A 23,234-nucleotide genomic window follows, 5' to 3' on the forward strand; every position below is an offset into this window, starting at 1 on the left:
ACAGATTGTACACAGTACCAGTTAATTCAAGGTATTTCATTATTTGTACTTTTTTTTTTTTTTTTTTTTTTTTTTTTTACTTTTTTGAACAATAGTAAAGAAATAAAATTAATTAAATAACTAATTCAGGTTTATGCAAAAAACAAACAAACAAAGCAACACAATAATCTAATAATAATATCAAGCTACATGTTGTGCTCTCGGCCAGCTCTTCTCGAGTCACCTGGAACGATTGGACGAGTCCAGACTTAGTTCTGGATATCACATCTGCAATCGTAAACAGACTGTTGCTTAAACTCAACAACCAGTAAACTCCTGTCTTCTGTGAATAGAACAACAGGTACAAGTCCCTGATGATGGCGACACACCTGGAGAGAATATCCGGCACCACAGATGAGTATTTACGACTCTAATCATATCTGTGTTCAGGTTTGTGACATAAATTCATTGTCTAATGTCGAGTCAACAGGACGTTTTTGTATTGTAGAAGTTTTCTGAACACTTAAAATCATTTTCATCATCCTCTGCAACACATCTAAAAAAAAAAAAAAAAATGCACATTTGTGCATCATTTGGTGACAACGAGGCCTCCATCTGCTGAGGAAGACTGTATGATATTATTTAAGTGTTAATAATGACTTAATGGAATATATGGAAAGTAAAAAAACAAAACATTTATGAGTCTTTTGCTGAAGTTGAAATTAAATGTGTGTGTGCAGGAATGTGCCTTCCTGCTCCAGCTCTTCTTTTATGAGCTCTTTGCTGCTCGGACCACCACGGAGGAGTGATACTTCAGCTGCAGTTAAGTGTTCCCCTGTCAATAAGCAGAGTGAGCTCTGCTTTGATCTTCCTCTGGGACCAGACGGTCCCCCACCGTCCCTCATTAAATGACTTCATATTTACAATTCTTTGCATGTAAAAACGCTGCATTAAGTTAATATTTTTCATTCATGTTCAGTAAGAACCATGTGTATGTAATCCCCCCACCCCAAAATATCAGGTTTGTTATCTTTTGAAACTCTGAAACTACAACTAAAGAAAAAAAAACCCTGTATTTTCAAACACTGTTTGTTCTGAGTTTCTGTTCATATACCGTTAAAACAAAGCAAATGATTCATTTTTGGCTCTAAAAATGAACTACATATTTTGGACATTGTGATTTTTATTACGATAAAAATATCCCGAATCACAGCATGCTTCTGTTTGGGTGTTATCTGAACGTCAATCTCTGCTGTCACTTCCTCACCGTCAGTGGAGGAGCTCGTGTTTGTCTCCGTCAGAGAGACTCACCTTAAACTTGCCGTGGAAGATGACGTCTCGGAGAAAGTGTGGCGCCTGTTGCTCAGACTCCGAGGCTGCAGACGGGCCGGCTCCCCCTTCCTCCTCCTCTGTCATGGTCCAGGTAGAAAACAGAACAGAGAGCAGGTGATGTGGTGATGAGCTGTTTCCAAGGACAGTAGTCCCGTTTGTGTCCTCCGCCTCTCAGTCTGTCCGTCCGACAGAGTCGAGCACTAACAGCCCCTCCGCTGCCTCTCCACTTATTCCCCCCGTGACCTGCCACTCGTCTGCCTTTAAAAGCTGTGTGGAGCTCCGTGTCGGTCTGTAGTGCGCCGTGGCCGATGGGAGCCTGCAGCCTTGTTACTTGAGAAGCCGTCTGTGAGCCAAGATCTAAACTTAGACAACGATAAAACCCTGATGAACACAAGCTGCCCTCCCTCACTTCCTCTGTGTTTGCTCATCTGTAATCACTGAAAGATCAACCACCTCGGTGCACGGCGGCACATCCCCTCTCCGCCGCTGGCTGCTCACCGCGCACAGCTCAAATGTACAAGAGACGAGGACGTGGACCACAAACCGAGAACGCGTCCAAGCACTCTCATTCGTCACTCAGAGCTCCTGTGTGTGTGTGTGTGTGTGTGTGTGTGTGTGTGTGTGTGTGTGTGTGTGACATAATTAACAGTTCGCCAGCGGTGGATCTGACCGATCTGATTGGAAACCTGACCATACTACGTCCCGCCCACCGATAGCTGTAACCTGACCTGTCAATCAAACAGACACCCTGCCAAAAAAACAGGTCTTCTTGAAGCTTATTTTCTAATGAATGAGGGATTATTTTCAGATGGACCTCCAGAAAACTAATAAGAAGGAGTGACTTTAGCTAACAACACCGAGATAACTGATGGACACATTTTATTCAATTTGGATTTGATGAGAGAAGTTGAATGGGAGTCTATGGAGCCGGAGGCTTTTTGGAGCCGACCTCTAGTGGCGCTCGCTGGTATTGCAGCTCAAGGCCTCATTTTTCAGACCCGCAAGCTACGAACACTTTTATATACAGTCTGTGCCTTCAACCATCTTTTAACATTAGCTTTAAACTTCATGCACAATTAAAATTCATGTCAATAGTTACATTCTTAGCAGTTTTCCTCCGTGTACATTAAAGGTCATGACTGGGTGGGAATTAAAAGGCTGAAGTAGCTACTGCCTGAGTATGTGTGTGTTCAGTATCAACTGGTTCACATAAAAGAAGCTGATTCAGCTGGTTTGGGTGGAGCTCAGCTATGTGAATGAATGTTACTGAACGTGAGCAGCTCTCGGACACGTTCATTGTGTCAAAGTAGCTCTCGGAGGAAAACATGTTGGAGACCCCTTCTGAAGGGGATCAAAATAAGGTGAATACAAACGATGTAAGGTGGGGAGATAAAACGAAGCAAAAGTTAAAAGTGAGAATCAAACAGTGCAACTGACTGTAAATAAACACAGAGAGGAAGCATATCGATCAGTTTAAAGACCATCAGACGCCAAAATATTCATATTCATGAGTGGTTTTGCACCACAATCGACTCTTTATGGTTCATTGTGGGAACGCACATGTTCTCAAGTTGATTTATAAAAAAATGAAAGCGAGCATGTTTACTTTTATCACAGTCGCCATTCTTAATCTATATTCAATAGATCACATAAAACATACAGTAATAATGTAAAACATGATAATACTTCACTCCACAGTTATATAGAGAATGTGTAAGAAGAGATATTCTCCTTTACTGTGGGACCGACCACGTTTACGGTTCATAACTGTCCAGATTACATACAACCGAAATACAGTTTGATTCATTGACGTCACTGCTGTCCGTTTTTAACGTGGAGTCCACGAAACCTGTGACATTTTTCCTCGGGTTTACTAAAAAGTGACCAAAAGATGAAAGTTGAAATGAATTGTGCGTGGACTGTCCTCTGTGAGGCCGTTCCAGGAAACTGTCCTTTCTTCCATATAATTGTTTACTTTGAGAGAACTGAGATCCAAAAAGTTTCTGTACAACCTCTCATTCCTGACACTTCAATCTCACAAGCTTATGTAACGCGGCAGCAACATCCGCACTCCAGTGTATTTTTAGACTTTAAGAGTTAAAAAATATACAGAGAGTCAAGCACAGGAAAGCGGAGGCCTTGTAGAGCACAGGCTGTCAAACTCCCGGGGGACGCCATGTGTCTGACTCGATACTGGGAGCAAGATGTGGGGGTCAAAGGTCAGTTCTCACAGGAAACAGAAGGAAGTGGTGTTTGTGTTCACATACTGTAATTCAGCTTTTCTAACTCCAGTGGCCAAAATCTCTGTGTACAGCAGTGGAGCTCTGTTTTGACTAACGGGGATTTTACAGGTCAGTTGTGACACCTCTTCAGAGGTCGAGTGTTTGGTGGGACGATCGGCGAAGCGAGAGGAGCGCGTGCCGCCGTCATGTGATTATTAAGTGTGCGTTTACCCTTTAATTAATAACTGTACGAACTCCTCCCCCACCCGCATCTTACTCAGGAGTTTATACTTCCCCTTTTTGTGCCCGCCAAAATAAATTAAAGCAACATCAGACAAAATATGCTGCGAAATATGGTTGCAAAATATGGTTGCAAAATATGGTTGCAAAATTCACAATTGGTTCTTCAACAGTAAAAACCACAGGATCGTTTTATTCACAGCACACTCGTACATATGGAGCACCCGAAGCGACAAAATGAAAATTAGATAATGAAACTATTAAATTACTTAATGAATTCATTAATATGCATTTAAAATGCACCAAAAAATAATATCAAAAATAAATGTAGGGATTAGTTAAGCAATAAAAAAAAAGATATTTAAATTTGAATTTGCATCTTGTATTTATTTTTCTTTGTATTATTTCCTCGCTTTATTTCCTAATATTTTATGAGTTTAAACACTTTTTTTTTTTTTTAATAAATATCGATGTTGGTTTTGTTTCAAAGTAAACACAAAGTGCATTATTATTGCAGATTAACACTGTAAGGGTCCAGTGATGCAGTATTACCACCTGTCTTCACCCACCTCACGCCTCACCAATTCACAGGATGCTATGCTAACGTAACACACTGCAGGCTATGCTCATAAGTAGAAGACACTCGTACAAAGTCTCAGTAACAAGATGAGAGTGTGCACTCTCTCGGCAGGATTATGCATTTCTGCCTTTAATAGTGAGCTGTCGTTCAGTTATTATTGGTCTCACACTGAGCCCTTCAGCTCGTCTGTCTGAAACAGGAAGTTTTAGCTTCTGTCCCTTTAAGGCAACTTAAAGCCGGTGGTTTCTGATATCACAGCTTCTGGAAGCTTCTTCTCAGCAGTAAAGAAGTCAAAGTTAAATTTCTCTTCTTTTTCTCTGTATTTACACGTAAGACAAACTGAAATGTTTCAGAAAAACTGTCCTCCTGAAAGTTAATCTCTGTTATGAAGAAGTATATCTTTAAAAGATGCTGTCACTTCAAAGTATTAAAACTGTCCTCAAAGTAACAAACAATATTTTTCTCTCCTGACATCTGATGCTGATCTGCGATCATTTCATTTGATCTTATCTCAGCTTTTGGTTTCCATCATTCAAATGACAACATTCATTATCATCACTACAGCTGAAGGAAAACAAACACGGACCCTGTGGAATAAAGCTCTGGTGGTTCCTCAGTTCTTCAGACTGTTGGGAGAGTTTGAAGTGGATTACCCCCCACGGCTCTTTCTCACTCTCAGCTCCAGTAAGGGTAATACTGCAGTACATAATTAGACCCTCTTTTAGATTAATAAGATAAGATTTTATATAAGATTAATATAGCCTTTATACCGTCTGTAATAAATATTGTCACTTGCAAACTTAGATTTGTGTCAGATTATTTTTACAAAATCAAATTAGCCGTATTCACTTCTTAAAACTTAACTTTTTATAAAGTGTTTATTTATATATTGCATTTCATTTATGTATTTTACAGTTCTACATTTTTTTTTATTGTTATTTTGGCCAATTTCTTCCGAGCCTATTTCATTCACTGACATTGTATTTGATGAAGTTCATTTATCTGTGGTGCAGCTGAGTTTGGAGTTTTTGTGAATGAAGGCGGCTCGTTATCATCACGGTCATTTTTATAAGAGCAGCAAACGTCACCATCCCCAGCACGCAGCTGCTCGGTGAATCACTCAGGTCCAAACCTCCGGTTCGAAACGATGCTCTGGTTTTCGGAGGGTTTATGACGCATCACGTGATGTCCTCAGTTATGGAAATACCGCGTTAATAACGAGGTCGCGCGCTTATCTGACGGGCTCTCGTGCGTCTCTGCTGACCGCGCGCGGCCCAGCGCCGCCGTTACAGCCACCAGCACATAGTAAACAACATGACGTCACTTCCGCTTCGACGTTGACAGCAAAACAACAGAAGCAGACGCGATAATAATAATAATTTAAAAAAAACAACCTGCACGGAGGAAATATTCCTGAAAACAACAGCTGCTGCATCAGGATGAAGGTAAGACGAGATGTGGTGTGTCTCCTGATGAAGAGGTGGATGAACGGAGAGCTGCGAAGTCCGTCACACCGCTGGTGTTCACGACCGGCAGTGTCCACAAACAAACAAACAACAACAACAACACCAGCCGAGGAAGTCACAACAACTCACACATGTTCCTGCGTGTGTGAATCATAGCTGTCCGTGTGTGTGTGTGTGTGTGTGTGTGTGTGTGTGTGTGTGTGTGTGTGTGTGTGTGTGTGTGTGTGTGTGTGTTTTGCACCTTTAAATCCGCTTCATGAAACAGCCGCTCGGCTCGCCGCTATGATCCGTGTCAGCTCGATGATTCCTCCGCAGCGAGCTCACGGTGACTTTACTGGAGTAACGGAACTCCTGTTAAAACGGAAAACGCGGTTTTCTTGTGTAGAAATGTGAATCGGGTTGACGTCAGGGCACGTGCCAGTTCAGGCAGACAAGTGTGACCTCCTGCTGTGACAGTAAAACTAGAAACCATGAGATGAGAGTCTCTGAGGGTTTCATGCTACACTTCAAAGAGTCCTGTTCTCACACCACTATATTTACATCACAGTCTTTAGTAGTTGCTTTATTTTTACATGACAGCCATCCTGGGTTTACGTTTGGACTCCACTGATTGTTACTTTGGCAACAACTGCTCTTCCAGAGGTCCATATTTAAATATATACAGTATGATCAACTATCCAGTGAGGCAGTCCTGTGGTAGCAATGTGACGTAGGCTATATAGAAATAAAAGTGACCTCAGTGACTGATAGCATTGTGGAAAAAGTATTACGATCCGTTACTTCAGTAAAAGTAATACCAATAAAACAATGTAAAAATACTTCATTACAAGCTGAAATCCTGCATAAAAAAATCTTATTTAAGTAACATAAATATTAGAAGTAAAAGTCCCGGTTTGGTCCGTCTGATATCTGATTATACATGAAATCATCAGGTTCATTCTGAGCATCGGTGTGTGAGCAGCAGGTTACCGCTGGTTTCATCCAGGGACAGCGGACACGTGTCAACGCTCAGATGGGAAGAAAAAAAGTTCTGATCCAAAAAAAATAATCTGTTTTTGGACTTTTTCTCCCCTCCTGATTTCTACTGAGATATCGTATCATTTCAACTTTTATCAAAATGAAACCGTGTGAGAAGTTTAAAGGAGATACAACAAAAACAAACAGGTTGGAAAACGCTGGTTTAACCTTCAACAATGTGTTGTACTTTAAGAAACAGTTTTATTTATTGTTTCAAATCTTCATCTGAACAGTAACTAAAGGTGTCACATAAATGTAGTGGACTACAAAGTATAATATTTCCTTCTGAAACAGAGGAGTGGAAGTTATAATATCACATGGAACTACTCATGTAAAGTACAAGTACCTCAAAGGTACTACTTGAGTAAGGATGGCTACCTCTGTCCAGAAGTGTTTTAAGATTTTGATAAAATATTCTACTAGCAATTTTAATTTGTGTGTGACCTCGTTTTCCCACAAAAAAATTCTTACGAAATCCTTAAAATGACACCAAAACTTCCAAAATCTATGAATTTACTAATAGATTTGATTTCTAAAGTTTACCTGCTGGACACAAGATGTGTAAATTGATCTAGACCGGTGATCGGCTTCCAAACTAGTTGTGATGTCACAAATCCTGGGCGAAGCCCCGCCCATTAAAAAAATCTGATTATCACTGAGCAAAGGCTGCGAGCATGGACCACTTTATTCTGGTGCCTGCTACGTACACTTGTTAGAGAGTGATACTTCTCTCCCTTTATGTGGAGACTTGAAGTTAAAGCAGTGAGTCGACAGTAAATTAGTGGCTGAGAAGCAAGAACATGTAATGATTGCTCCCACAGTGGAATTAGACTCGTCTCAAAACCCAGTTGAATTTGCATGACTGTTTGCATGAGATCGTCCCTCAGAGGACGGACAGAGTGGGACTTCTTGCCCGAGCAGGAGACGGCAGCGCTTGGCATCCCGCCATCCATCCGTTCCTGCTGTCTTTCAGGTGCTGTCGTCGCAGCAGGAGGCGCAGGAGGAGGGCAGCTCGTATCCTGTGGAGTCCAACAACATCAACAGCTGTGAGGACAGAGAAGACGAGGACGTCCCCCCTGACATCGAGGATGGACACACAGATGGTGAGAAACCGCGTCCATACTTCCATTTCTTGACAAACTTCCCTCAGTACACTAACAACTCTACTTGTGTTGAACTTGAATTTTGACAGAGTAGAGTTGTTTAAAATCTGACAGGAAATGACCTCATCATGTGAACACATCACCCTCCAAAATATCTGCAGCTTTAATTATTTTACCCAGTTTTTGTGTCCTCTGTTTAACACACTCAATAAACACCGACTCAGCTGCAGCATCCTCAGACGCCTTAATCTGAAAATCCTATACGTCGGTGGCCCCGCCCCCTTCCTCTTCGGAGCCAAGATGGCGACCGTTTAGGTTGGAAAGTGTCCAGAGTTTCTCACTTCTTCTTTGGACCGTTCTGAGTGCTTCGTCCTGGTACTGGTAGTGTTCTGGTGTTTCTGTACTGACACTGATGCACTCAAACTAGTCTTACTACACAGTACTGGAGTGTGTCACATCCCGACTTCATGTCGTGTTTATATTCTGGACATTAAACTTTTTTAATATATCCCACAATATAAAACTAAATATTACCATAACTTCAACATTAGACAGTTGTACGCGTGCCAGAATAAAAGAGTTGTGTTGAGGTGGACCATCATGGATCCTGTTAACATCACACAGCTTCAGCATCAATCAAATGAAAACGCTTCAACAAACAAACTTGTAATATTTGGGAGGTTGGATATTGTAAATTCCTATTATTTATTATTATTTGTACCCGGCCCAGAATGAGGGGGATCTCAGGGGTGCCACAGAGTCAACCTCATCAGTTGATGATGAACATATGCATTTTATTCAGGCTGGGCAGGAGGGGAGGAAGCTCCTCTTAGATATTTTCACAATAAGAGCAACTTCCAGACACAGAGTTGAGAGGGTAACTGTCTTACAGGGTAAAGAGGACTTATTTTGATCTGGTCAGCCCTGGTTGTGATAAATTCAATTAATTTAATGTCTCTGTTGTCCTCTTTTATGCAGAAAGAAAATCAGATCAAAATGATTAAACTATAAAATACATTGAAGAAGCCAGTTTGAAGCTGGAAATCCTTTCATTAGTTTAACCAATAAAACCCCCTTTTCACAGCCTCGTAAACCACAAACAATCCACCAACAGACCAACTGTGTCTCTTTACATTCATGTTAACGTAGCGTAACGTAACCACCATGTTTTATATTAATTATAATGGAGCGCGACAGTAAATACAAGAACAGAAAAGAGAAGAGGGAGGATGAGGAAAAAGAGACTGGAGATTCACCACAAGAGCTCAGGGACAAGAAAGGAGCCGCGTCCTCAGCTAAAACACCATATGTTGTCAAGTTTGTCGAGCCGCTGTTGTTGCGGTGTTGATAACACCAGTAACTCACTTTATTCTAGTGTGCAATACATGCATGATGAAATGTTATTATGTTTTAAGTACTTTTCCTTACAGTACAAAAAGCCACGATAACCCTACATTAAAGTCCTGTCATGCAAAATAAAAAAATGTAAATACCTAATTTGTACTCTTGGGAAACACACGAGCACAAATAAACATCGACCCTCACACTTACCTGCGACTACACCACCTTTATTTAAAGGGGCTGAGGCTGAACTACGTCACTGAGTCCTGCGATACCTCAATACATTTGGGAACTCTAAAGAGCTGAACCATGAATATTGAAAATACTTATAACAGATAGATGAAGCCAGAAATGTCACTTATTCCACATGTTTTGTTTCTTTATGTATTTTTTTTTAAATAAAATGTTCTGCCTGTCTGTCCATCTCTGACTGTCTCTCTGTCCCTCTCCCATCTGTCTGTCTCTGTCTCCGCCGCAGACACGGATAAGGACCACCCCCGACCAGAGGAAGGCGTCATGTGGCGTGTGGGCGGCGGCCTGTTCAGCATGACGCGAAACGTCGTCGGCGCGACCCTCGGCGGCGTCGCGTGGGTCGGAACGAAGAGTTTCGAGCTCACCAAGGTGGCTGTGACCAGCGTGCCGACAGCCAGCGCGGGATTGGTCAAAGGGAGCATCTCCATGGTTACGGGAGGCGTCGGCGCTGTGGGATCTGCGGTGGCGAGTAAAGTGACACCGAGGAAAAAGGACAAAGCCGACTGACCGACCGGACGGACGGACGGACGGACGGACGGACGGACGGACGGACGGCTCTCTGTGTGTTACAATGCAAACCAGAACAAATGACCTCGAACACTTGAACGGATGTTCTTCAAAAACTGAGGCGGCGGATTCACTCATGCATCTTCAAACACAGCAGCAGCAGCCGGACGTCGTCGGTGGAGATCTGCTGCACGAAGACGGGACACGTCAGAAAAATGAATGTCGCTAAAAACAAACGTCCCTTCAGAGATGACAAACATGATTAAACACCTCCGGACTGAGTGAGAGGCCGCGGACGACTTCTATCTGCATGTCTGAACATCTTCCCTGAACTCAACACGATGCAACTGATCGACTTCTAAACTGAAAGAAGAAATTGATTAATGCAGATCATCACCACAAATATTTAAGACATTTTGTGTTTACGTTTGGGGTTAAATGTCCCAAAATGTACAATTCAGCTTAGAATATGATTTTTTGTCTCGATCAGGGGTCTCCAACCTTTTTCTCCTCGATCTGCCCGGTAGATCATCTGCTGGTCGGAGACCTCTGATCTAAACACGGCTCAGGTTGGAACAGTTTTGATTTTACTTCCTGTGTCATGAAGCTGTAGTTTAGTTTAACTGTACGACCAAGTCACATTTCCCACATTTCTACAACACCGGCGGACAAAAGATAAAACAAAGATATAAAAAACCTGCACAATTTTATTTCAAATGTTTCTGGAGAATATGAACTCTCAATTTAAATCCAAACAAAGGGACCAAGTCAAATGCAGCTAGCGTACGTTAAGAAATGTACGGAGATTATGTTTCAACAAAGACAATTTACTGAGGAAATTCTGCGAGCAACGACATGATGAGGTGCACCGGTATAAAACAGGAACAGACCAGAAATCTGTGTAGTTACGAGCATTATTACTGGTGCAGCAAAAAAACAAAACACAAGAAACTGCATTGGTTGGGGGGGTGTTGCAAGGGGTTCTGGGTAAAAAGATAAATGGGGTTTGTTGGTTTGAAGGCTTATAGTGCGATGCTTCGAGGCAACAACATTTCAGGAAGATAAGAAGTCAACATAGAGTCTGTAGTTATAGCAAGTAGTTTAACATTAGTTGTAATGAGCTGAACTGTCACGTTACTTCAGAAATTATTCAGACCGCTCGTTATTTTGTTGTAGATTTCATTTGAAATGGATAAAAGTTTTCATTTCTTCTCCTCACTCTTCACTCAATAACCCCCTTAAGGTTAAAGCATGAAATTAGGAATTTATTGCAAATTCATTAAAAGTCATAAACGGAAAATGTACAAAAGCCTTCAGAGGCTTTGCGATGGCAATTCAAATAATTATGGTCAAATTTATCCAGTTTGATTTCATTCTTCTTGAGATGCATCAATTTATCGGACATCGTTTAGAGATGGAGACACGTGTACATATAAAAAGATCCCACAAGCCATCACTGTAAGTCAGGACAAAAATCACAGCTAAGAAATCCAGACAACTGTTCGTGATTAAAATGCGGCGCGGCACAGAAAGGATAAATCCATTTATGTGTGTTTGCGGTGGCATCAATAATTGTGGAACCACCAGGACTTTTCCTGGGGTTGTAACTGAGCAGGAGACGCCTGAGAGTGCTGAAACAGTGAGCCGATATTTTTTATATGTAAGAAAACAATCTGTTATTTTGCTGCATGCCTCAGAGTAGTGTTTCATGTACCCAACAGGCTCACTTCTCTCTGTGCTCGTCCATCCTGCCTCTTATTTCTTCTATCTCTCTTCCTCTGGTTGTTTCAAACAGTGAACATTATGTTACACTTTTCAAACCAAGTCATTTTGTGTATCATAGAATTATTTTTGCAAATGGGATGAGTCTGTATTCTGTAAAATAAAAAAAAATAAAAAAACAGTTTTTTTTTCTGTGAAGTCGTTTTTTTTTTTTATTCACACCTGCAGACCTCCCCTAGTGGAGGCTGTGAGACCTGAGACGCGGTAAACTGTATATAAAAGTGGACAAAGTCTTCGAGTCTGAAAAGTGAAGCCGATGCAAAAGTGCCTTAAACCGCAATACCACCGAGCTCCACTAGGGGTTGGCTCCAAAAAGCCTGCGGCTCCATAGACTTCCATTCAAATAGTCTCGTGAGATTTGAAGTCAATCATTTTTTCACACGAGTCATTCTGCCGTCATTTGCTAAATTCCCTCCTTCTGACCCGTGTTCTGGTGGTCCGTCTCAACATAACTCCATAATTGATCAGATATTCGGGGTCTGAGAGTGCTATATTTGAGGGGTTGTCTGCTTTGATTGACATGCCTGGGGTGCAGTCAGGTTTTCACTATAGGTGGGCGGAGCTTCCACCGCTCGCTCCTCCCCAGCTTGGCCGTATATGGTCACTTCTGGCCCCCAAAAAACAAGATGGCGACGCCCAAAATGCCGAACTCGAGGCTTGGAAATAGCAGCTTACAAATGCGCGATGTCATGGTTAGTTGTCACTTGCTGGCAGATGAGCAACTGACTGATGTCACACCTACCTCTCATCTACACTCACCACTCCCGACATTAAGACCCCGGCTCAAGAGCCACTCCTCGACCGAACATCAGTTAGTTATTCTGGGTAAATTCCTCAAACTAACTTTGTTCTTTGTGTCCGGGATCTTCAGGCTGGATTCAGCTCCGTCACCTCCACCATCCTCCACTGAACTCACGACAACTAGTGTTCCTTCATCTGAATGAGGAGGAGGCTCTTTGATCAGAGAAATCCAAACATGTTTAATTGGAAACTAAAAACTACCAGAAATAATATTGTATATCAACACAACAAATCACTTCTTACATGAATTCAAGGTCATTTTATCAAGAAAATAATAATAATAATTAGATGAAGTAACAGGATTCGGTCTGTGATGATGGCCGGACAGTTTTGAAAGTACACATTTTGTGGCACAAGTTTTTCTATACAACCATTAAAATGGTAAATCTGTAAAAAAAAAAAAAAAAAAAAAGAGGAAAAAAAAGGAAAAAGTCCATTTATGAATTTGATTTTGTGAAACTACGAGGAAGTTTCTTGATACACATAAATAAATATAACTTTATATAAATTGTATTGTACAATGACAAGTCGTTTGTCGTACAGTAATGAGACGCACACGTCATTACTGCGTGAAAATATTTTTTTACGACATGAAAAACAATCTTGTTCAGAGGATTTTTTTTTTTGTCTTTAAAACAATCAAAATTTAAAAATAACTTTGCTCTGGCAGCAGCACTTTCATACATCTTTGAAAATCATCAGTGAAACATGGTGCTGCGGTCAATAAATGAAATCAAACCAAGAGTGTACGTCCACATACAACTAAAACATGATGAATCATGTTTGATTCAGGGACTCCTCAACCCTCAAATGCAAAATCAGGTGTTCAGTGACCGCCACTGTTGAACTGTATTTTTTTTTTGTAACATGCTGGCTGAAAATGATACAGGGAAACGTTATTATTTCCACTTTGACCTCACGGTGTCAGTGTTGTGTGACTGTTCCACTGTAGGCAACAACGATAGAAAAGAGCGTGAAAACATAAAGGTGCTGTAGCCGGATTGTTTCGGAGCTGTCGTTTGTTTGATTGGAGGATTTTGATGACAACAGTGAGTGAAAATATACCTGATTTCTGTGCCATTCATGAATCAGCAGAACTGAAACACGGCATCAAATGACGAAGCTTTTTAGAAGGCACAACACACTGAAACATGTCCAGGTAGCCGAAGGACTGAGGAGGGAATCACACACACTGTAGTTCCCTCAGCTGCCTCAACCCTGCTTCTATGAACAGTAGCAGGACAGCAGGAGTTATTTTAGATGCCGTTTCCTCATCTTTCTCAATCTCTTTTTGCGCCACACATTCATAGTGACACTCACTTGTACTGTGTCGCTTCACGACGTACATTTGAGACATAACTCTGACAAAAATAAGCAAAACACTCTGAGAATCGTCTTCTACCGTCTTCACGCAGTTATGAAGCGTAACAGACGCTGAATATCCTTTTCTTTCCGGGGGTTTTCTTCATATTCTGCAGCTCAGCTTGTGGTCGAGAACGATGACAGCAAAGACAGTGAAAGACTAACCTGCAGTGGAGCCACGTATACACAGTCTGACTGACATCAAACAGCCCACGATAACAGCCTTCCTGCTGTCTTCACAGCCTTCAGGCAAAAGACAGGTTTTAGAAAAGCTTCTCTCCTGCAGCGTTTACTAGAAATAAGAACCAATCGAAATGCGGGACGTCGTCTGAATACGTGGGACATGGGACGAGGCATAAAGCGTGACACCTGGTCACACTCATGAACACGCAGGTAGTTTTCCAGGCCGATATCTCTAACAGGAAAGCCAGAAGATGTCAGACGACACCCTGCTGGAAAACGTTGGCTTTCAGATCACGCGGCCACGGCTGCAGAAAAGAAAAGCTGTGACACGACTTCCAAAGCAAACAGAGGGTGTAAAAGTCTTCAGTTGGTCTGAAATAGCTGAAAAACTCCCACATATGACATCGGTCCATCTCATTCAACTGCAAACCGGTGGAGCTGCTCACTTTGATGAGAACAGAAACGTGAAATATTCGCCTGGATAGAGAATTATGACATAATTTTATAAATGACAAAAACAAGTAAGTGCTAACAACCCAAGGTAAGTAAAACCACGTTGTAGTGTATTTATATCTATAATGCGGCTCAAATATGACCAATTGTACTTAATGGGGAAAAGACTAGAACTGAGGTAGTTGATTGGGGTAAATCAATGAATGAACAAACAAATAAACAAAGAAGAGACTGCCTGACCTCTCCAGGTCCCAAAATAACACTGATGTCAGGGAGAGGATTTCAGATTGTTTTAAACGGAGCGATCCAGTTCTTCCTCCAGATCACAGCTCTGATTACATCATCTCGGCTCCATAAACTGCAGTTCTGTCCTGTTCTTCCTGCTTTCTTGAACCAACAATGGATTCAATCAGCTTATAAAAACGGGAGGAACGTCCTGTCCTCCACTAAAGAGTGTGAGAGGTTTCTGAGTTCTCTGGGGCGGAAGACCGCCTTGTACCCGAGGAGCCCCAGAAGAGGCTGGCAGACAGTCTGGGTGTAAACCACCATGTCGAAGGAGAGCTTCACCCTCCAGTTCTCCGCGTTCGCTGCCGAGTCCCGAACCGTGGTGAACTTCTGCCGGGAGGACAGATCGCTGCTGCCCCGAGTGTTGTTGATGATCCAATCCTCCACATTGTGGTTCAGAACCAGGCCGAGGAAGCTGTAGAGCTCCCGGGTCTTCTGGAGAGGAAACCTGGCCAAGTCCTCGTACCTGACCGCAGGAGAAGGTATCATTCAGTGAAGAGGAACAGAAACAGGAGAATAAGTCCGAAGTTAGGGTCGGTAATAACAACAGTGATTATTATCGTGACCGCACAAAGAAAATGTGAACAAACGTCATTTTAAATGTTATTTTAGTTCAAAAAGAAGTAACTTTATAACAAAACAAGGACAAAATAAAGTCTAAGAAAAGCAGAAATGAAGAGCAAACTAGTACTCCAGAAACCTAAGTTTCATTCATGTTCTCATCATCCTGCTGACAAACAGCCTCCCTGGTTGAAGGTGAATGGATCTGAGTAGCTCATCGGGGTGAAGGCTCACCTGAGCAGCATGTACCTCCCTTTGAGCCAGGGGGGCCTGGCCAGGCCCGTGGACACGGACCGCAGGAAGTCCTCGCACACAGTGTTGATCTGTCCCAGGTCCAGGTTGTGGGGTCGACGCCCGGTCGCTCTCCACAGACGCCACAGCCTGTACGTGTCTCGAAATGTCTCAATACGAGACGCCAGGATGCCACGTGGGTCACGAACAAGCTGGACCACCTGAGGATGATGAGCGGGGAGGAAGGAAATCAACAAATTAAACCAAACTTCTTCTTTAAAGGACAGTTGATACGATCATGGATAGTTTTCTTTAGCTGGAAGGTTCCAGTTTTAAATGAGTTATTGTTTAATATTGCATTGTTTTGTGATTTATAGGTAAAGTAAAGTTGCAGTTATGAACTCCTTTCGAACCTAAAGTGAGGAGGGTTACACGATAAGTGATTCATGACGAACACTGTCATTACTGCACAAGTGGCCAAAAGTCCAAAAAATCAGGACAGAGGATGACGGTGTGAGAGTGGAGAGTCCAGGAAGAAAACGAAACCACGAGAGAAAAGGTTTCACAATAGACTGATAAGATCGACAGCACAAATCAATAATCTTATCAAGGATCTGAAATTGAAATACCCAACTGATCATATTGTTTTTGACTTCGATATTGCGTATAATAAATGGTTGGACTGCTCACCCACCAAGTTTCATAACCACCAGTACAATCATTATAAACGAAGGGCTTTCTCAGATGATAAGTGACACTCATATTAAGACATACGGGAACGATGTGTGTTGAGTCCTCGATTTGAGTTAATATAGTGTTCTTTTTCTGGATTTTTATAAAACTTTCAATGCAGATTCCTTTCATTTTCAAGGCATGTTCGATTCCCACTGTTAGCACACTGTCAGCAGCATCTGAACGAGCTTCATGAGCTGGTTATGGGTTTTAATTCAGGCGTGCCGTGTCAAAAGTTAACTGGCGTGATTTACTCGACTGAACTTGTTGTCACCGCGTGTTCAATCAATGCCAGTTTGTGAAGTGCATCGACTGCCCGTCGAACCTTCCGCCGTCCAGTCCTCCGTGTCCTCAGCTAGCGGAGAGCTGTCAAGTGACGTCTCGTGACTCAGTCGCACCACACTGACCGGTCAATACCAGTCAGACGGAATTAATCAGCTGCTCGCCGCGTCCTCATTATCGAATGCGTCTGCTGTTGCAACCATTAAACACGTGCGTACTCACTGGAAGTCCAACTGGGGAGAACCACGGAGTCAGATATCAGTATTTCTATGTAACAGTGTTTCATATCGCTTCAAACCAAACTTTCTACAGCGACGACATTTTCACTGCTTTTACACAAAATGCAAACACATGAATAAACTGACTCCATCGTTTTGGGGCACTAATAGATACACAGTCATGTTAAAAAGGAAGTACATCCCATGGCAATTATTATTATACGGGACGTTTTGGTTTTCATGTCGACGCTCACGTTAGCAGGTTAGAGACGCGTGCGTCCCGGCAAATATAGAGAGAAAAGATCCGTCAGCACATTTGTACTAAACAGTCGTAGCAGAAACCCAAAGCAGGCTCTGGTTATATTAATATCGATACTTTAAAAGGTGGAGGGCAGCATGTTTCCCTCTCTGTGTCTGTGTGTCTCGCTCTGAACGCGGGTAAACAAAAATCACGTGACTGCTTTTTGGTTACGACTCGGACCTCAAACATTCGATTAGTGATGGCTGTTATCCAAAGGAAACTCAATGTGGGGGGCTGGCGGGAGCAGCGCTGCAGCTGACACACACACACACACACACACACACACACACACACACACACACACACACACACACACACACACACACACCATGCAGGCAGTGTGTCCTGGGCCTCTGGATGCATCTATACATGCTATAGATTTAAAACAACTGACCATTTGTCCAGGACTGGCTGCTCTAATTTCCTGACAGGATCTGAAGGTAACTCAGAAAATGTTGGTGTCGTGGACAATGACATGTGTCTGAAAGCAGAAGATTATACAAAATTGAACAGCCGTTTGCCAGTGAACATAAAAGCAAAGAGCCTTTTGGAATAATTTGATCTTGACGGATGAATAAAGGATCGAGTTGTTTCGTCACAGAAACAGAAGACATGTTTGGGGCGGAACAAAGAGAAGAACCACAGAACAAGTGAGAAGCATGGTGGTGGAAGAATCAGGGTTTGTTTTGGCTCTGCTCCCTCAGAGACGGACTTTAAATCAACTATGAATTCTCCATTTTTATCAAAGATATTTATTCAAAATAATGTGAGGGCATCTGTCTGAAAGTTGACGTGGAACTTTTAATAGGATGATGATCCCCAGCACACAAACAGATCCACAAAGGAAGGCCTCCAAAAGAAGAGATGGAGGGTTATGATAGGAATCCCATTGACATGTACTGAAAACATCAAACATCCTGCAACGGGAGGAGTTTTTCACGGAGAAGTGGTCAAAAATCTCAGTAAATCAGTAATTCTGAATTATAACAGGGACTTCTAAAGAAAAATGTCAGGACATCTGTCGGTGAACTGAATCTCAGAGGAAGTGGGTCACGCAGCCCGACAACGGCCCAAAGCACACAAGTGTGGAACGATGTGATTATCGGTTATTGATTTAAGAAGAATAAAGTTAAGGTTGTTAAACAGCCAAGTCCTGACATGAATCCAACAGAAATGTTGTGGAAGGACCTGAAGCAGCCGTTCGTATGAGGAAACCCATCCAGAGCTGAAGCTGCTCTGCAGGAGGAAAGGACTGAAAGTCCTCCGAGCTGATGAGCATGACATCGATATCTACTGTAAACCTTTAGTTGCAGTTCTTGCTGCAGAAGGAGATCTCAGCAGTCACTGACAGTAACTCTTCACGTACTTTTGCCATTTACAGAGATGTAACATTGGATAACTTCCCTAAATAAATAACTGACCAAGTATGATATTTGTGTCTCATTTGTTTAACTGGATTCTCTTTACTTACTTTTTAGGACTTGTGTGAAAATCTGGTGACGTTTTTGTCATATTTATGCAGAAATGTAGAACATTTTTAAGGGTTCACAAACGTTAAAGCACCACCGTTTGGGTGTATTATGGGCGACTGAGTCAAGACTCCACTGGGTTTTCTCAACTCAAGTCAAATCCTTTAGGAAGTCCAGTCTCAAGCCAGTCGAGTCTCTTTGCTGACGAGTCAAAGTCGAGTTACTAGTCCTCATTTAGTCTCCAGCTCAAAATTAGAATTGATGTTGTATTAAATATAAGAGTAATCATTTCTCTACCTTCAGGTTGAGTCTTGGGTCTTCGATCAGCGCTCTGAGGTCGCTGATCTGGGGAATCCGGACGGTCTTGATGGCGGCGTGGCGCGTGGCTCTGCAGGCGTCAGCAGCCAGCGACACATTGAGTGGCCCACACTTCCTCGCGCACTCTCCCTCGTCTGCCAACACCAGGCTCTGCTCCTTCGGACCCAGAGGAAGCTCACACACAGGCGGGGAGCACAGAGACCGGCCTGACGAAAGGACACGTGTCATATCAGAAACTGACAGAACAGCAAAGCATTGCTGACATAAGCTGTGAAAGAAGTGGACGTGTCGCTGACGCGTGTCCTTACTGGCTCCTCGTCTGAACAGCTTGTCGGTGGAGTGCTTGGCAGGCCGGGGTTGTATGTAACTTTCCAGGCTGTTGAGGTGACAGTGGTACAGAGACCTCAACAGGTCTCTGGCTGCTCCCAGCATCACTTTCCTCTCAGCCAGGTTTCGACTCTGCGCCAGCCGAGGAAGAAGAGCCAACTGGACGTGGTAGAGCGGCTCGAACAGGTAGAAGACCTGGGATACGAAAATATAGCAAAGACAGTACATGACCATGACAGTTCATTTTGCATAACAGAATTTTCCTGGGGAAATCAAAACCATTTTAGGGACTTTGGAAAACATAACCATCATAATTGAAGACAATTCAATATGAAATAGATCATATTAATTCACATCCCAATCTAACCTCTGGATTCTGGTTGAACAGCTGACCCACGAAGGAGGATCCGCTCCGTGTGGTGGCCAGAATGAGGATGTGGGTTCTCTTGTTGGCGTTGTAGGAGGGGAGGGATGGGGAGGGGGAGGGGGAGGGAGCGGCGGGGGTGTGGGAGACGATCTCATCGCAGCCGTGGTCCGAGCCCTCGAGCGTCTCCGGGCCCACTCGTGCCAGATCTTTGAGGCTGCAGTTGACGGCGTGGCCGGTGGCCGCCAGGCCCACGGAGCACAGCAGGCTCAGCGGGTTGGTGGAGAAGGTGCGGATGGCCGTGTACTGGATGGCGATGGAGGCTAACACGAGCAGCACCATGGACTTCCAAGAACACTGCATGGTGGTCGGACAGATGCATCAGGATGCCATGGCACTGTCTGTCAAACAAGGGGGACAAAGACAAAGACACAAGGATGACAGGAGTCCGAGCGGAGCAGTGCTGGAGGGTCACATTTTGTTGAATTTTGTCGACCACTGCATGAAGTAAAAGAACAAATCTACAACTACAATATTGAGACAAAAACAAACAAACAGACATTTAGTTGGCAAAATATTGTGCTAAATAATAATAATATGCTAACAGAGCAACCAGGTGTGTCACAAAAACTATGTTTTTGTATCTGAAGTGTCACAAGCCCCTCCCATCACTCTTAACAAGTACAGGTGACAACTACCAGATAAAAACCCACTTTGATAACTGCAAAGATCACTGGCAGTGTCAAGTAACTAAGTACATTTATACTTTATACTTTACTGGCCACTATATTGTACTTGGTGCTCCACTGCATTTATCTAACAGCTTTAGTTCCTTATCAGATGAAGATTTGACACAATAGATAATATAACAAGCTTTTGAAATACAACACATTGTTAAAAATAATAATACCATGGATTTAATTTATGTCCACCACATCATATCTTATATTATTTACAAGTATCTTCCATTCTTTAAATCATAGTGAACGGAAATCTGATTTAAAATGTAAAATGTTTAGTTTGGACAATAATTCTACGTGTGATTCCAGGTGTCTGTATTCTGTAAATAAAAAAAAGAATTATGGATGCAAAAATGTCTGACCAAAAGATCTGATGCAATTACATAACACCGCACATCAAACTTCATACTCGGTTTCTTTGTTACTTTTGTCATTTCAACGATTTGTATAATTTAATAATAAAACTATGGAAAGGGAATGTCATATTGGTTATCATGTGTAGTTACTGGATGTAACCCCAGTTCTATGAGAACAAGTTTAGCCCTACAGAGGGCACAACACATTTCCACCTTTTTTTCACATCTATGTGGTGTTTTTTATGTTTTACAAGACGAATCATGAATGAAATAAGACCACGGCTGAACATTTCTGTTGCTTCCTGTCAACTTGGTAGCGAGGCTTTCCATTTCATGGAGCTGCAGGCAAACAGTGGAGGGTTGGGTGAAGATACATCAGACTGGCATTATGTCAACCAGAGTAGGCTCGCACCCGCCTGGCAGAAAACAATAATGCATACTGCATAGACGACAACGGTGAACCGAAGAGAGACTTTCCTCCAAACTTCTACTTTAAACTAACTGCTTTTAATGAATGACTCTATGCCGAAGAGTTGCTGTGTCGTCATTTGTGCCAACAATACACACTAAAAGACTAATCTCTGATTTGTTCCCCTTTCATGTCCTAAAGAGATTAGAAAAGTAAAATATTTCATTGGTAATTTGCTCTTCCGAAAACCATTTTCTGTGTACACACTTCACTGCATTCAGAAATGCTGGTGACACTCTACCATCCAAAGTAGAAACCATTAACATGATCAAGAACCTCACCTGTCACCAATTTAAAATATTTGACGCATCATGAAATGAAAAATACGACAAGGGAGACCTCAAACTGTTTAGGCAAATCCAATTTCAGGCAATAATGGGACCACATTTCACTTTCAAAACTCCAACAACTGGTCTCCTTGGTTCCCAAACGTTTACAGTGTTGTTAAAAGAAGAGGTGATGCAAAACAGTGGGAAACATCTTCCTGTCCCAAATTTTTTGAGATGTGTTGCTGGCAAAAAAATTCAAAAATAAGCATATATTTTTCATAAAACAATAAAAACAAAAACAAAAATTCTCGACTTCAACATTTTAAATGTTATCTTTGGTTTATCAGCGATTACATATGCATTTATATGATTAGCAAATAATCAGCTTCTGTTGTATTTACATTATACATAGCACCCCCCCTTTTTTTCCCCACAGTGTTTCCAAAGTCTGCACAGTGGCAGCGACTGCACTGACAGCACTGTGTATTAATCCACCTGTAAAACTAGTCTGCATTAAATGCACTACTTCTTACTAAGTGGCCAACTGTTGATGGAAATTATAGCATTTTTAAAAAAAGTGAAACTATTTGTGCACCTGTATTGACCTCTTTGGTCAGTTTATGTACTGTGTCATAAATCAGTTTGGTTTGTGGTAAACACATTTAGGGACACTTTTGGATCTTGTTTTTATTTTTTATTTTTACATTATTTAGCAGAGAGCAGTGTTGCAAGACTAGATTTTTCTTAGAGTCATGTCTTGATATTTCTAAAAACATGGCCCTGATTGAAGCAGCTTTACACTTCATTCTCTCCGATTGTGCCAATTTATGTAAAAACAATATAAGAATCATTATTTTTATTGAGATATATTTACCCTTCTTTTCCATTTCAAAAACATGCCATTTTACTTCACTATCTGACCTGAAGTACAGTTTTATAAATATTAGAAAGCCACCTTGATTATTCTAGTTAGCATTATGTCAGGCAGCAGCCAGGTTAATACAACACTTTGCATCACACAGAGGAAACCCGGAGTGTCATATGTGACTGGAAACACAAAGACTGCTGCTCGCTCAGGCTGTGGTTTCTGAATATTAGCTAACCGTGGCGCACCGCGGGCGTGATCTCGGCACGCAGTCCGCTCCACCACATCCACAGGCCCGCTGCGCGTCCTCCCCTCACGCCGCAGACACCGATGTTTCCCCGGGGTCTGACGGCACGTTTAGTTACCTCTCATCTGGTGTTGTGGTCCTCAGCAGCAGCAGCAGCAGCAGGAGGAGGAGGAGGCTGTGGCGGGGACACGACGCTGCAGCTGCCCTGCGTCCGTCTGAGATCCGCAGCGGAGGATCAGAAGATGACGCTGCGGCCGGGAGGCGATCCAAACCCAGACACGGGCCGAGCCGATGTGTCGGTAACCGGCAGACGCATCCACATCAACAGGCGGCTAGACCAGAACATGACCGACGTGACGATGAAGGTGTCACCGTGACTGCACCGCCCCCCCCCCTCCACCTCATCTTTTTAAGTCCATCTAAAATCTAAAACTGTTCTGCACATTGAAAGGTCCGCTGCAATTATTCCTCCTCCACACTACGCAGACAGATTCATCTGCTTACATCTGCCTGTTATTATATTCCATTTTGTTTATTGCAAGAACAACTACTTAGAACAGAACCGCAGGACTAGAACATC

General features: G+C 42.5%; 3 protein-coding genes across 5 annotated transcripts in view; 1 reads left to right on the top strand and 2 right to left on the bottom strand.

Moving 5' to 3' along the window:
* LOC138206263 (anoctamin-1-like) overlaps window positions 1-1,757 on the bottom strand; it is a 43,157-nt gene extending 41,400 nt beyond the window's left edge. The window contains exon 1 of one of the 3 annotated variants that reach the window (XM_069162846.1): window positions 1,291-1,757. In XM_069162846.1, the coding sequence (XP_069018947.1) occupies window positions 1,291-1,395 (105 nt within the window). In that variant the 5' untranslated portion in view covers window positions 1,396-1,757. The remainder of the gene's footprint in view (window positions 1-1,290) is intronic. The other 2 variants (XM_069162845.1, XM_069162847.1) reach the window with 2 other exon arrangements.
* Window positions 1,758-5,514: 3,757 nt separating this feature from the next.
* Window positions 5,515-11,955, top strand: LOC138206411 (transmembrane protein 263-A). The gene is made up of 3 exons (XM_069163105.1): window positions 5,515-5,798; window positions 7,810-7,939; window positions 9,759-11,955. The coding sequence occupies exons 1-3, from the start codon at window positions 5,793-5,795 to the stop codon at window positions 10,037-10,039; spliced, it is 417 nt and encodes a 138-aa protein (XP_069019206.1). The 5' UTR covers window positions 5,515-5,792; the 3' UTR covers window positions 10,040-11,955.
* An 827-nt stretch (window positions 11,956-12,782) lies between these two features.
* On the bottom strand, window positions 12,783-22,992 carry LOC138206575 (carbohydrate sulfotransferase 1-like). Its single transcript, XM_069163374.1, has 6 exons — window positions 22,773-22,992; window positions 19,712-20,109; window positions 19,326-19,539; window positions 18,997-19,223; window positions 15,701-15,918; window positions 12,783-15,371 (listed from the first exon to the last, which is right to left on the bottom strand). Exons 2-6 carry the CDS (start codon window positions 20,069-20,071, stop codon window positions 15,035-15,037), a joined length of 1,356 nt encoding a protein of 451 aa, XP_069019475.1. The 5' UTR covers window positions 20,072-20,109; window positions 22,773-22,992; the 3' UTR covers window positions 12,783-15,034.
* Between the last annotated feature and the right edge of the window lie 242 nt (window positions 22,993-23,234).

This window comes from Embiotoca jacksoni, unplaced genomic scaffold (genome assembly GCF_022577435.1).
Source record: "Embiotoca jacksoni isolate LCO1_2020_lvr unplaced genomic scaffold, fEmbJac1.0.p SCAF_3, whole genome shotgun sequence".
NCBI lineage: Eukaryota > Metazoa > Chordata > Actinopteri > Embiotocidae > Embiotoca > Embiotoca jacksoni.